The 15,647-nt window shown below is 41.1% G+C and overlaps 1 protein-coding gene across 3 annotated transcripts in view; it reads right to left on the bottom strand.

Moving 5' to 3' along the window:
• Positions 1-15,647, bottom strand: part of DNAH1 (dynein axonemal heavy chain 1) — a 162,403-nt gene that overhangs the window by 11,025 nt on the left and 135,731 nt on the right. For all 3 annotated transcript variants that reach the window (XM_074198129.1, XM_074198130.1, XM_074198131.1), the window contains 7 exons: positions 6,073-6,240; positions 5,500-5,691; positions 4,484-4,615; positions 3,635-3,760; positions 3,225-3,344; positions 1,234-1,383; positions 556-716 (listed from right to left, as the gene is read on the bottom strand). In XM_074198129.1, the coding sequence (XP_074054230.1) occupies positions 556-716; positions 1,234-1,383; positions 3,225-3,344; positions 3,635-3,760; positions 4,484-4,615; positions 5,500-5,691; positions 6,073-6,240 (1,049 nt within the window). The remainder of the gene's footprint in view (positions 1-555; positions 717-1,233; positions 1,384-3,224; positions 3,345-3,634; positions 3,761-4,483; positions 4,616-5,499; positions 5,692-6,072; positions 6,241-15,647) is intronic.

Below are 15,647 nucleotides of genomic sequence, written 5' to 3'. Positions count from 1 at the left end.
GCTTCACTGGGCTGTGGGCATGTTAAGGGACAGGGTCAACTGAGACAAGAATACTGGGGTGGGTGGGGGGAAGACTGCTGGACAGTAGTGATAAAGACAAGGCAAGGTGGGCATCTCCCAAGGACCCATGGAGCACAGTGAGCAGCAGTTTTAACCTGACTCTTTATAAATGCAGATATTTCAACATCTCCCCCCACCCCCCAAATGGGCCTAGATTTCCTGGTAAATCAGGTTGACCATAAAAAGGGAAAACAGAGCTTTCCCCACTGGGGCAGAAACCCTGTGGAGACATTTCAGACTGACAGAAGGTCCCATCATCCTGCCAGGCTCTGCCCTGGGAGGTGCCAGGTTGCTGGAATTAGGAGCCAGATCCTAGCAAGGCGCATGCAGGCCTGGAGAGCTAATCTGATGGCCCAGGACAGCAGCAGGACAAGCGGAGGAAGGAAGCCACTGGAGATGCCACCTTTTGGGCCCCAGAGTTTCTCCCCCTGAAGCTCCTTGAGATGAAGATTCCCTTGGATTCCCCAACCCCTTCCCCCCCACCCCACAACTCACCTGGGTGACAGGGTGAAATTGATAAGCGTCACCTTGGTAGAGATCTCAGGTGTGTAGTGGGGGTTGGGCAGCTTGGTGGTGATGTACATCCTGAAGTCTTCATGATAAGGGATGACGCTGTCCCCAAGCTTCAGAACTGTGGTACCCTGAAGCTTGTATGTCTGAGGCAGAGGAGGGGTGGCACCCTGTTAGAACCTGGAGGGAGCCCCCCACCCCTGCCTTGTGAATGTTCACCCCCAGCCAGGATGCTGTGGCGGGAGGGGAGGGGAAAGGGCATTACAAGAAGCACTCACCCCCCCAAAAAAACCCCACACATATTCTCATATAACCCCCACTGGAAAAACACATTTACACACACATGTACGCACACACACACACACACACACGTGCACACCCTCCAGACACACACTCACACACATTCACAATTCTTTCACACACAAACACACTCACACACATATGTATACATCTGTTAAGTAATACTATTAATAGTTAAGCTTAAAGTTATACTGCTCTTCATTTCTTTGGGTCTCCAGTAAGAAGCTCCACAGGACATAGCTGTCCCCATCCCTGGGCGCCTAGACAACCTTTGGGCACCTTATGGCCAGGGGCTGGCTTTGGCCTCTCCTGGTACTGCAGTGCTGAGCACTATCAGGTGGAGAATGGGCAGGCACATGGTACCTGCTTCAAGAGCACAGGATCCAGAGCTGGGTCCAGCTCTTCCCCAACATTCTCCAAAAGACATGGCTTTCCAAAGCGGATGGCATTTTCCAGGGTGCGCAGGAAGTCCCGGTCACTTAGCTTGAATACATCCAGACCATAATCCTTCTCCTGAGACACAAGAGGGGAATTCAAGTCAAAGAACAGCCTTGAATCCAACTGGGACATGGGGCCAGAGGCTCTCTCTTTGATGGAGGAGAATTCAATCCAACAAATGCTTACCAAGCTTTTATGTAAGCACACACGTGAGCATTCTCTAGAATGCTGAGGGCTGTGAAGCCTTCTGGGGAGAAGGAAAGGCACAGCAAGAGGGAGAGCAAGGAACAATTTGAGTTAAGGAAGGGGGTCAGCATACCTCAAGGCCAGGAGGTCCTGAGTTCTGCCTCCAAGCCCTACTGGCTGGGTGACCAGGGCAAGTCACTGGACCTCTGAGCTCCAGGCAACTTCCCCCCTTTTTAAAAAAATTTTATTTATCAAGTCAATGGGTTTAAGTGATTTGCCCAAAGTCACACAACTAGGTAATTATTAACTGTCTAAGGCTGGATTTGAACTTGGGTCCTCCTGACTCCAGGGCCAGTGCTCTATCCACTGAACTACCTAGTTGCCCCATCCAGGCAACTTCCTAAGACTCAAAGTGATAGAGATGGTGCTGTCCTGCATGGGTGGAGGGAGTTTCCTCACCTGGAAATCGCTGATCTAGGCCCTGGCCCTCTCCTTATATCCTGGACAACCAGGACACAGAGATGAACAAAGAAGCCAGTACCTGCCTTTGAAGAGCTTACAATCTAATGCTGGACCTGGGCCTGGGTGAGGGCCAGTGGGACATCCAGACAAATAGGAGAAGACTGACAGCAGTCCTAGAACTAACCTACAAAGAAGCTGCAAAGTCCCCTGTCTTATTTACTTAAGTCGGCCGACTACCCGCATGACTGTCCCCTAGTTCCACATTTCTTTCCTGGTGAAGTCGCTTTTCCCCAGAACATGGCTTCAGCTTCTCTCGGCCTGTCCCCCAGGGGCTGGGGAGCTGCGACCAGCTTCCTTTTAGCTTGTGTCCTGTGTAGGTCAATCTAAGATAAATTTAATCTGGAAGCTCCAATAAAGCCTGGGGAACAAGGGCACAGCCTTGGCACTGTCCCTTCAGCCTTGAGGAACCAATCTCAGTGAAGAAAAGCCCATGTAGAATTTTCAGAGGAAACAAGTCAAGCTATCAATGGCCATATGAAGAAATGCTTTAAATTACTAATAATTACAGAAATACTAATTAGAACCCCTCCAATGTACTGCCTCACATCCATCAAACTGGCAAAGTTGAGAAAAAAGGGAAATGATGAATGCTGGAAGGCTCTGGGAAAATGATTAACACACTGTTGGTAGAATTCTGGAAAGCACATGTACTAAAGTATTTACAGTAGCTTTTCTCATGGTGGCAAAAATTTGGAAACTAAAGGTATGCCCATCAGTTGGGAAATAGCAGAACAAGTTATAGTAGATGAATGTGCTGGTTCCAGAGAAACATGGCAAGACTTTCTTATATGAACTGATGCAAAGAGAAGTGAGAAATATTTTGGTAACAAATAACTTTGAAAGATTTTGGAACTCTGATCAACACATTGACCACCCACAATTCCAGAATTCCAGAAGGCTCATAATGAAATATGCTATCTACATGCTATAGACAGGTAATGGACTAAAATGTATTTTTTTGGGGGGGGACATGACCAATGTAGGAATTTGTTTTGTTTGGCTATACAGGTTTGTAACAGATTTTATTTTTCTTATTTTCTGGGTGGGAGAAGTGGGCAGGAGTCAATGTGGACTTAAAAAATAAAGAGGGAAGACAGTCAAGCCAAGAGAAAAGGATGTTCCCTAGAAGATTGCAGGTTCAGAGGGAAAGTCAAGAACAAGTCCTTCTCTGGTTTGTCTCTAAGGGACAGGAAACAGGCCTCCCTTACCAGGTTCTTGACCCATTTGTTGGCCTGTCCCTGTGGATCAATGAAATGGTTCCAGCGCTGAGAATACTGTGTGATAACTCCGTTCTCCACAGACAGGGTGTCATTGGGGAGGCCTGCAATCTGGGAGCAAAAACAGTTGGCGTCTGGGACTTGGCTACACTGGGCAATCTCTACCCCCAAACCCTGCACAAGACTAGGTGTTGCCCACATACCCAGCTCCTTGTGAGCAGAGGCAGACACATGTTTGTATGTGATCACAATCCATCACTCCTCTGCTTAAAAAGGTGCCTATAGTGCTCAGAACAGATGTCCAGCCTGGTTTGGAAGACCTTTGTAATCTGGGCTATTGTGCTTTCATATCTCAACTTGGTCCCAGCCCTCAGGGTGCCACAGGACCCATCTGGCCATACCTGCCATGACCGGATCTTCACCGGATTTCCCAGGGTCCCAATCAGGGTCGGTTCTGCTGTATGGGGAACCATATACTTCGAGAGCTGCACTAACCACATCTCACACAGTGATGTTCGGTATTGCCCCTGGCAAGAGACAGAGAACTCAGTCCTGTGCCCACATACAGGACTCCTTAGGGATTAATACCCAGGGGCTCAGCAGAGAGTTCTCCAGGGTAATGATTTATATACACTCCTAATAGCAACCCAGGAAGGCTCCACTTTGCAGTAATTTTCTGTGACCACTAAGAGAGCTCATCCAAGGGAGGCTTGCTAAGATCTTGGCGGGAGACAAAGGAACTGAAAAGGGTCTTGTCAGCACTTAATCCAAGAGTGAGAGGGCTTCAGTGTCCCAGGTTTAGAGCTTGGCAGAGCTGAGGATGTCTGATGACCCTGGAGTCATTGGTGATTTCCACGCAGGGATCAGTCCTGTAGGCGGCAAGGCTTGACGTGGTGGAGAGAATTCTACCAGGTTGATCCTCCATACTATGGAAGATCAGACCCAGAAAAACAGCAGTGACCCCAAGCTTACTCAGTGATCAAGGTAAGCTGGGAAAGCACAACAGGCTGGGGATGAATTTGATATCAGGAAAACTACTCATTACATTGTTGAAGGAATCACATCTCTGGAGAAGTCGTGAGAAACACTAGAACATCATCATCTCTTCCCAGAATATCCCAGAGAGGTTACTTTCTCTGGGATATAAGAACAAGTGAGGCTGGCAAGGGCTGGGGTTGGCCTGGGAGCCTGCAAGAAGCAGACCAGGGATGGAGAAGCTACTCCAAGCAGAGGCTGCTGGCCTTCCTTACCGTGAAGGGTCCAAGGTAGGCCACAAAGCCAGCTGCCATCAACATGTCACCAGAGATATTGTTGAGCAGGTAATCGAGGTTTGCAACTGTCTCTTGCCAGCGCACCTTTTCATCAGCCAGTCCATTGATCAGCTGGGAGAAAGAAGACCAGGGAGGTTACCTACAGGACCAGGACATGTCCCAGAGGACATTGTCCATAGGCTGCTCTGAAGAGCTTTACTGGGCAAATGCAATGATGTCCCTTTGGACAGGTGACTCCTCTCTCCATCACCACTGCATGTGGGTCCCTGACAATAAAGTGTGGGAACTTGCTACAGGGATAACCGATAGCTGACAAAAGGTATAGGAGGGAGCATGACTGGGATAAATCTAACTTGAAGGCAGATTTGAACTGAGGTCTCAGTGAAGTGGGGCAAGTACAGTATGGCAAGGTGATGAACTGAAGGGTTGAAACTAAGCCCTGTTCTTGAGGCAACAACAAAAAATGTATCAAATAAAATAAAACAACAAACAAAAGAAGGGAAAAGAGTAAAATACAAGAAAACTAAGAGAAAACAAGGGAAAAAGAGCACTCCAAAGAGCTCCTAATTAATAAATATAAAGAAGTATAACAATTGAGAAGTCTCTAAACGAAAAGAATTCATACTTGGGGATGCATAAGGTGGAAAAGAAAACTATACTAAACCTGAAGACAAGGTAGGGGAAGTGGAGTAGGAGTAGGAGCCACAGTCAGGAGGGTTGGACTAATTTTGGGGGAAGGGTAGCTGCTGCCAATCAAGTCTTTCAAGACAAGGGCCCACAAGGAGCTAGTGCCCAGGTCCATCCCTCTTCTCACCAGATGTATTTCCAAACAGAGAAAAGGGGGTGGGGAGGAGCTATTCCTGCCTGCCCTAATGCTGTATTCTTACAGAACCCTACTTTTGTTGGCCTCAAGACTGGTTGGGGAAGGGAAGGCTATGCCTTCTCCTGGTGTTCTAGAGACTCATGAGAGGATGAGGATGGGATGTAGTCCTCACCTTGTCAGCACGGCCCATCCTCTGCTCACACTGCTCACACTTCAGCTCTAGATCTTCCTTCTTGGCAATGCAGTCTCTGTACTTGGCCTGGAGGGTGAAGATGCCTTCCTCCACTTCTCGAAGCTTATTTTTGGCAACTTCCAGAATCTTCTGAGTCACGTCCAGGTCTTCCTGGGCCTCACGCAAAGCTTGCTGAGGGAAAACAAAGCACAAGGGAATAAACCCAAATTTTTATTACCCTTGCTAGTAGTCAGGAAGAAGCAATGATCAGTAGGAAGACCCTGAGCTAGGCATCAGGAAATCTGGGTGCTAGTGACTGTGCTGCTGCTGGTTAGCTGGGTGGTCTTGGGTAAATGTCTCCCCCTTTAGATCTCAGTCTTACTATCTGTACAGTGAAGGGGTTGGACTGGACAAACAAAAGGAACCCATTGAGCTATGATGTTTAAAGAATTCTCAGTCACCTTGAGAAGTAGTTTCAAGAAGCTGGCCATGTGGCCCAGAGAGCCTTTTTCACTCATAGACAGCTGTCATCTCCAAAGTCTATTACTCTCTGCCTTCCTTGTCCCTCCTTACCCTCTTTGGTTCCACAGCCTTGGCCACAAAGTGGTACTTGTGCATGGCTCGAGTCCACTGGCAGATCGATGTGCATGCCTTGGACACTTTGGCAATGGCTGAAGGCTGAAATTCCTCATTGTCAATGTAGGGCTGAATGGCTTTGATCACAGAATCAGCAATGTTGTCCTGAAATCAGAAGGGGTGGGAGAAGAATCAGCAAAAAGCTAGGAAGTTGTAGAAGGACGCATATGGCTCTGACTGCCTTTATCTCTGAAGAGCTTTGGCTGACTGAGCTGTGGTTCTAGCCCAACCACCTGCTCTTTCTCCTTCCTGGCCTGGGTCTCAGAAGGGTCCTGATAGTTTTGTGTATGTGGGCATGGAAGGCAGGCAGGCATGGTTGCCCCATGTAAAGCCCTGGCCTTTCAAATCACAAGTGAGTGGCAGTGATGTGACTTGGACCTGCTCCTAATTACTACTGTCTCTATTTTTCTCTTGCTCTGACTCTCATATTTTAAAAATTTGAAGCAGGTATATTTGCTTATCCAGGAAGATGTGCAGATAACATAGTATACAAAGAGTAGCAGCCCTAAAGATTTGGTCAGCCTTTCAGGACTGACCCTGGGAAGAAGAGAATTGTTAACCAGATAAGTATAATTAGAAATGCCTCAAAATCATCTAAGTAGTAGTGAGTTTCCTATCCTAGGAAGTCTTCAAGTAGAGGTAGAATGACCCATGGATGGAGATTATGTAGAGGAAATGTATTTGGTTGATAATTGGACTTGAGGAACTTGGTGACCTTGACTGACTTTCCTTTTGCTCTGGATCTTTGCCTCATTATCAGATTTAAAAGAGCTGTACCACACCTCAACACTAGATAGAATATTATATAATGCACTAGCTGATGTTTTTTTAGAGGGAAGTTACTTTATTTTTTTTTACTTTTTTTTTTGCAAGGCAATTGGGGTTAAGTGACTTGTCCAAGGTCACACAGCTAGGTAATTATTAAGTGTCTGAGGCCGGATTTGAACTCAGGTACTCCTAACTCCAGGGCTGTGCTCTATCCACTACGCCACCTAGCCACCCCTTACTTTTTTTTTAAAAGAAAGATTTTATTTTTTTGAGTTTTACAATTTTTTCCCCTTATTCTTGCTTCCCTCCTCCCACCCCACACAGAAGGCAGTCTGTTAGTCTTTACATTGTTTCCATGGTACACATTGATCTAAGTTGAAGGTGATGAGAGAGAAATCATATCCTCGAGGAAGAAAAATAAAGTATAAGAGATAGCAAAATTACATAACAAGATAACAGATTTTTTTTTTCTAAATTGAAGGTAATAGTCCTTGGTCTTTGTTCAGACTTCACAATTCTTTCTCTGGATACAGATGGTATTCTCCATTGCAGATAGCCCATAATTGTCCCTGATTGCTGCACTGATGGAATGAGCAAGTCCATCAAAGTTGATCTTCACCCCCATGTTGCTGTTAGGGTGTACAATGTTTTTCTGGTTCTGCTCATCTTGCTCAGCATCAGTTCATACAAATCCCTCCAGGCTTCCCTGAATTCCCATCCCTCCTGATTTCTAATAGAACAATAGTATTCCATCACATACATATACCACAGTTTGTTAAGCTATTCCCCAATTGAAGAACATTCATTTAATTTCCAATTCTTTGCCACCACAAACGGGGCTGCTATAAATATTTTTGTACAAATGATGTTTTTACCCTTTTTCATGATCTCTTCAGGGTATAGACCCAGTAGTGGTATTGCTAGATCAAAGGGTATGCACATTTTTGTTACCTTTTGGACATAATTCCAAATTGCTCTTCAGAAAGGATGGATAAGTTCACAGCTCCACTAACAATGTATTAGTGTCCCAGATTTCCCATATTGCTTCCAACATTGATCATTGTCCTTTCTGGTCATATTGGTCAATTTGAGAGGTGAGAGGTGGTTCCTCAGAGATGCTTTAATTTGCATTTCTCTAATAAATGATTTAGAGCAATTTTTCATATGACTATGGATCACTTTGATTTCCTCATCTGTAAATTGCCTTTGCATATCCTTTGACCATTTGTCAATTGGGGAATGGCTTGTTTATTTCAAAATTTGACTCAGTTCTCCACTAGCTGATATTTATAAGTATCTACTGGTTGCCAGGCACTCATCTAGGCCCTTTACAATTATTAACTCATTTGGTACCCTCCCTAGGAGAGAGGTGCTATTATTATCCACCCACCCCACTCAAGACAAGCAGAGGTTAAAGTAGCTTGCCCAGGGTCACATTGCTGGCTACTGTCTGAGATTAGACCTGACTTCTGGCCTAGCACCCTACCTCTGGTGCCACCTATTCTTGACCCATAGGAGCCCTTAATAAATGCTAATGGCCTATGGCCACCAACACCTGGTTAGGCTAGAGAGCCACTCACAAATTCTTAATCTATGAAAAGATGAACATTTATAATCATCAATTTTACCCAAATATTCATGAAGATCTTCTCATTCTTTCAAACTCTACCAACAAAACAGTCCCACTTCCTATATTGTACCAAGAACAATGTTCTTCAGTCTACAGATGAGGACTACTTGATACAGGTGTCTCTCAATATGCAGAATAAACATGTTCCTAGGGGATGAATTTTAAGTAATCAAGTCCAATTTTCTAATTACACTGAAAACGTTGGGGAGGTGTCCTGAAACCATGCCATGAAGAACAGTGAAGAGACTGGTAATCTTTAACATAGAGAAAAGGAGATTAAATCATTTTCTTCAAAAAATTTAAAAGAATATTGAGTGGAAAGAGGGATTAAATTGATTCTGCATAACCCCAGGAAACAGAACTAGGACCAAAGAGTGTGGAGCAGGTACAAAGCTGCAGAATTCAGCTCTACAGAAAAGAGTACTTTGTAGCCATCAAAGCTTTTTATTTAAAAATTTAATTTTCTCTCAATTACATGTTAAACCAAGTTTTAACATTTAAAAAAAATTTTTCAAGTTCCAAATTCTCTCTCTCCTTCTTTCCTCTTCTCTCCCCCGCTTCTTATCAACAAGTCAAGCAATTTGATATATGTTAAACATGTGGAGGCATTTGCATGTTAAGCTTGTTGTGAAAGGAAACACAGACCAAAAGCCCAAGAAAAATGCCTTGATCTGCATTCAGACTCCATCAATTCTTTTTTTTTTTTTGCAAGGCAAACGGGGTTAAGTGGCTTGCCCAAGGCCACACAGCTAGGTAATTATTAAGTGTCTGAAACCGGATTTGAACCCAGGTACTCCTGACTCCAGGGTTGGTGCTTTATCCACTACGCCACCTAGCCGCCCCATCATCAATTCTTTTCTATGGAGATGAAGAGCATTTTTCATCATTAGTCCTTTGGAATTGTTTTGAATCACTACATTGCTGAGAATAGCTAACGCATTCACATCATACAATAATTGCTGTTGATCATCATATACAATATTGCTGCTACTGTGTTCAATATTCTCCTGTTTCTGCTCATTTCATTTTGCATCAGTTTATACTCATTTAATTTTGCATCAGTTCATCTAAGTCTTTCCATATTTTTCTGAGAGTATCCTGCTCACAATATCTTATACACAATAGTACCATCACCATCATTTCCCATGTGTCAAGCCAGTTAGTAGGCATCCCCTAAATTTCCCTTTTTTTGCCACTACTTAAAGATCTGCTATAAATATTTTTGTTTCATATATATATATTTATATATAATTTCCTGAAATATTTTTGATTTTTGATTATATATATATATATATGTATATATCAGATCAAGTAGTAGTATTGTTTAGCCATTCCACAATTAATGGGAATCTCTAAGTCTTTGCCACCACAAAAGGAACTGATGTAAATATCTTTGTACAAATAAGTCGTTTTTCCTTTTTATTTTTTGGATATCTCTGGCAATCAGACCTAGCAGTGGTGTTGATGAATCAAAGGATATGTATAGTTTTCTAGCCCTTTGGGCATAGTTCCAAATTGCTCTTTGGAATTATTGAATCAGTATATCACTTCAACAGGAGTGCATTAGTGTCTCAATATTCTCAAATCCCCTCCAACATTTATCATTTTTCATTTCTATCACATTAGCCAATCTGAAATATGTAGTCCCAGAGTTGTTTCAATTTGCATTTTTCTAATCAATAGTGATTTAGAACATTTTTTTAGGAGACTATAAATAACTTTGATTATGTCATCTGGAAACTGCCTGTTCATATCCTTTGACCATTTTTCAATTGAGGAATGGCTCTTTATTTATATAAAGTTGACTCGGTTCTCTAAATATTTGAGAAATGAGATCTATCAGAGTAGTTTGCTGGAAACATTTTTCACAGTTATGATTATTAACTATGTATTTCCCTTCATCCTAATTTCCCCATTTATCCTACTTACTCTTTCCTTTCACCCTATTCTCAAAAGTTTTACTTCTGACTTTTACCTCTTCTAATCAACCTTCCCTTCTATTAGTCACCCTTCTCCCTCTTCTCTTATCTGCTTTCCTTCCTATTTTCCTGTATAATAGATGACTGTACCTAAATTAGTGTTTATATTATTCTCTTTTTGAGCCAATTATGATGAAAGGTTCACATGCTTCCCCCCACACTTCCCAAATCTTTCCCTTCAGTGTAAAAAACTTTCATACCTTTAAGTCAGTTAATTTATCCCATTCTACTTTTCCCTTTATTCTTCTCCCAGTGCATTCCTCTCTTATCCCTTAATTTTTTTATTCTCCCATAATATTTAACTCTCCTGTATCTATTTTCTAGGTCAGTTTTTAATTTTTCCAATGAGATATTTCATGTTATTCTATTTTTTCAGTCTTTTGATTTTGTTTGACTGATTCTTCTTCTTCTAGTAAATTAACAACTGGCTCTCTTCTCTAATGATCATTTTAAGTATACAAAAATATATACTAAAAGGTAGTTTAATATTTCATGCATTTAATACTCAAATAAGAACAATCTAAAAGAGGTACACAAAACTAGGTCATGTTATAGTACTCACAGTAAGCAAACATATTCTTATAAAACAAGATCAGCCACATGACCACATGACTACATGACCAATATTGGAACATATATAGAACCAAAACTCATTTTATCAATTCGAGTTTTCTTCTACTTACATGGCTTCCAAAAATGGGTGATAGGGTAACCCTTGAAAACTATATTCCTATTGATTCATTGTGTCCCAGATTCCTTTTGGTTTAATTGTTCAGGGAACACCAGTGTACTCATACTATCTTGGGGTAATTTTGAGTGTAATACAAAGCAGAAAAGAATGACAGTTGCTTGGCACTCTTCCTCTTTATGTTAATATGTTTACTGAAGTAACAAAAACGAAGGAATTAAAATGTAGTATTTCATCAAAGCTCTACTGAGTTTTAATAAATGAATAAATATTACAAGCATAGTTCCATCAATTTTTTTTCATCTATGGATGGAATGAACATTACTAAAAAGGGAACTTAGAAAATGCTGTTGTGCAGTTAAATGTTAAAAAGAGCAAGGAATATAAATTTGTGATTTCCACATTGGGTGACCACCCAAGTGTCCACCTTAGGGAGTATGCCATTTTAACAACTGGTTCACCAAACTCAACATAAAATTAGCTGAACCAATGTAAACCAGTTGAATCCTATTACTGGGTTGTGACTTGCTTAAGGTGACACAGCTAAGTAAGTATTAAGTGTCTGAGGTCATATTTGAACTCAGGTCCTCCTGACTCCAGGGCCAGTACTCAATCCATTGTACCACCTAGCTGCCCCTGTTTGATTGATTCTTGATGTCACAGAGTCATTAGTTTCCATTTGTTCAATTATAATTTTTCAGGAATTATTTATATTAGGAATGTTTATATTCTTCAGTGAATTTTACATCTTTTCCAATTTGGTCAATTTTTCTTTTTAAAGCATTCTTCTTTCTTTGTATTTTTGTGCCTCTTTTATCATTTGGCCATTCTGTTTTTTTTTAAGGTATTTTTTTCAGTATTTTTTGGTACCTATTTTACCAAACTATTGACTCTTATTTCATGATTTTCTTTTATCATTCCCATTTCTCTTCCCAATTTTTCCTCTATCTTATTTGATTTTTAAAATCCTTTTTGAGTTCTTCCATCACCTGAACCAATTCATATTTTTAAATTTGAGGTTCATTTTTGATTTTGTTTTCTTCTGAGTTTGTGTTTTGATCTTCCCTGTCACCATAGTAACTTTCTATATTCAGCATCTTTTTCTTCTGTATGTTCATTTTTTACAGTCTTTAACTTGATTTTTAACTCTGGGCTTAAATTGGGGCTCTACTTCTGGAATGGAGGGGTATACTGTTACAAGCTTCGGGTTTTTTTGCAGCTGTTTTCAGACATAAGTCTGGGGATCTGTAAGTTTTCAGATCTTCCAAGGTGTTTACTACTGTCCTGGTCTATACTGTGGTTTGTGAGCAATCACAAGCACTCTTTTCTACCCTGGAATTGTGACCCAAGTTCCTGTACCCCTGGGGCCACAAGTGATCCACACCTGGATTAATTGAACTCTTATAAATTCTAATCAGTATTAATCAATTTGATGTGATTGCATAGGGATGGTGACTATAATTTCTGCATATTGGACCCCTTGTTTAATCTTAGAAAGCTAACAAGAGGACCTCCAACCTTGTTTTTCCATGTTAAGGTAACAAAGCCCAGCATGGCAGATTGACAATTACATGGAAAGTTCCCCAGCTAATTTTTGTTGCTATTCCCATCCCTCTTCATGCCATGGTTATGAGCATTTGATTAATGAGTGATGCTGGCCATCAGTCTTTCGTGGGTCCATTGGCCCATGTGGATATCTGGACATCTGTTTCTCAGTCCAGCTCATGGGTCAGCTCATTAGCTTGATAGGACCTCCTGAAAGGTAAAGATAGGTCTGTCAAGTTCTGCTCACCAGTCTATTTGTAAACCCATGTGATTCTGTATCTTGTGGAGTGGTAAGGGCAATGAGTATCAATCAATGAAATTCTATATTTTTAGTTTGCTTCATCTGTATTGTCTGGATATCAAGCACTATAAAACTAAGGCCCTGGAAGATAGGGACATCTCAGATCATGAGGAAGATCTGAGGTCCATTTCATTAGAGGGGGACCAAAAACCTTTAATAAAGTATCATTGTCTCAGAGATCTACCTCAGTTTCTTTTCTTGCAGTTTGGACAATTTTGAACCTCACATTATCCATTGTATCAGTATTCTCCAAGATTCAGTCTTGGACATTCTTCTCTTCCTTCTCTATGAGGAAATTGAAGGGCTTGGGACAACAAATAGTTAATTGTGGGAATTCAGTGAACCATACTAACTCCAATTTGTGACTCAATTCTGGAGCTAGCTTAGTTTCTATTCAATTATAGAACTCATCTAAATTCTGTCTTGTAAGAAAACTTTATTCAGTTGTGAGAATTGGGAGAAAACCTTAGTATGTTGTTTGAACCTGGGTCTTGCATGGCTGAAAATTGTATTACCCTTACCTGCTGCTTAGAGATCTTTAACCAAAGACCTAAGGTTATGCTGATCAGAAACTCAATCAGATCCAAAGATTGATGCAAGGAATTTTCTCACAGTTGTAATCTCAAGCAACATATATATCTTATCTGAAAACAAATACTAATCAGTTATTGTTTCCATGTTCCTTTGAATGTTTATAGACTTTTGGGCCAAGTGGGACAATTCTTTTTCTGAATTGTGGATTGTGGAATTCAGTGAATTGTTCTCCCCCTCCCAACTTGGAAGGTCCCAAATATTTCATCCAATTAAAAATGAGATTTCCTAATGTTGTATTTTTCCTTTTAATCAATTTAATCAATTAATCAATAATGACCAAAAGTCTGTCTTTCCTTGAATTCAAGGTTCAACCCTGAAATGAAGAATTGGCATGTATTGCTTAATTAAATTGATATGTTTGAAAGATTGAACCTTCCTTTTCCTCAGTCATTTCATCTTTTGCTTGCCACATCTATACCTTCCCTTCATGGTTCTACCAGCTCCCATGAAGGTTCAATCATTGTTCTACAGATATATCACAAAATTATATATATTCAGCCCTAAATCTCCACTAAACTCTAGTCCTATTTTATCAACTGCCTATTATAAATCACTACTTATATGCTCCAAAAGTATCTCAAACTCAAATCCAAAAGACTCCTATTTCCTCTTCAACCACTTCCCAAACTCCCCTACTTCTGTTGAGTTTTATTATGTCTCCAGTCACTCAGATTTGCAACCTCAGAGTCATCCTTAACTTTTCCTTCTTTATCATCAACACCCTGAGCCCCTTGGTTGCTAAGTCTCATTGATCTTACCTCCATATCTTTCCTATCTGTTCCCCTTTCTCTACTCACTTAGTCTCTGTCTTTATTCAGAGCTTCATCACTTTCACATGGACAATCACAACTCCTAATGGTCTCTCAGGAGGCTCAGCTTACTTCAATCAAACCTCTACAGCTGCCAAATGGACAGTCCTAGATCACAGATCTGGTCATGTCACCCCTTTATTCAAAAACTGCTCATGGCTCTCTACTGCCTTGAAGATAAATTGCAAACACCTTCATAATACAGCATCTATCTACTTTGCAATATTAGTTTAGGTGGTTTCCCCTTTGGCCTATTAATTGGAGAATGGCTGGGCTAATTATGGTATAAGAATGTGATGGAATATAATCGCACTGAGAAATGAAGGGGTTGGTTTCAGAAAAACCTGAGAAGATGAATATGAGATGATATAAAATGAAGTGAATATAACTAGAAGAACAATCTATACAATGACAAAATATTGGACAGGTAATGAACTTTGGAAGGCTTAGTAACATTAGACACATGACCAGCCACACGATGAAACTGACTTTCACAGATTGAAGCGTATTTCCCTCCCTCCCTTCCTTCCTTCCTTCAATCATTTCTTTTTTTCTTTTTTTTTTTAGCTTTTTGCAAGGCAAATGGAGTTAAGTGGCTTGCCCAAGGCCACACAGCTAGGTAATTATTAAGTGTCTGAGACCGGATTTGAACCCAGGTACTCCAGACTCCAAGGCTGGTGCTTTATCCACTATGCCACCTAGCTGCCCCTCAATCATTTCTTTTTATGCTATTATATGACTAATGTGAGAATTTGTTTTTCATGACTATACATATTTGTAATGGGTTTTATTTTTCTCCCTTCTCAATAAGTGAAAGAGGGAGAAATAGAGAGAATTTGGAACTGAAAATAAATTAAATTAAATATATATATTATATATATAAATATTCAAACAAATGTATATATTCATAGAATGAGAGTGTGTCTTGTGTGTGTGTGTGTGTGTGTGTGTGAGAGAGAGAGAGAGAGAGAGAGAGAGAGAGAGAGAGTTCACCTTCAACTACTCTCCAATGCAAATTGCCCTGTTTCTTGTTCCCCATACACTTTAGTCCTCCTCCCTCTCTCTCTGCCTTTGTAGAAGTGGTCCCTCATATCTAGACATGCTCCTCATGTCTGCTGCAGAAAATGCCCAGCTTCTGCCCACTTCTCTATCTTCAGCTAGGGTAGAACAGCGTAGATTGTCAGCTGAGAACCTAATT

The sequence above is a fragment of the Macrotis lagotis genome, chromosome 8, assembly GCF_037893015.1.
Source record: "Macrotis lagotis isolate mMagLag1 chromosome 8, bilby.v1.9.chrom.fasta, whole genome shotgun sequence".
In the NCBI taxonomy this organism is placed as follows: domain Eukaryota; kingdom Metazoa; phylum Chordata; class Mammalia; order Peramelemorphia; family Peramelidae; genus Macrotis; species Macrotis lagotis.
The sequence above is the reverse complement of the archived record's forward strand: the minus strand, read 5'-3'. Positions and strand labels throughout refer to the sequence as shown.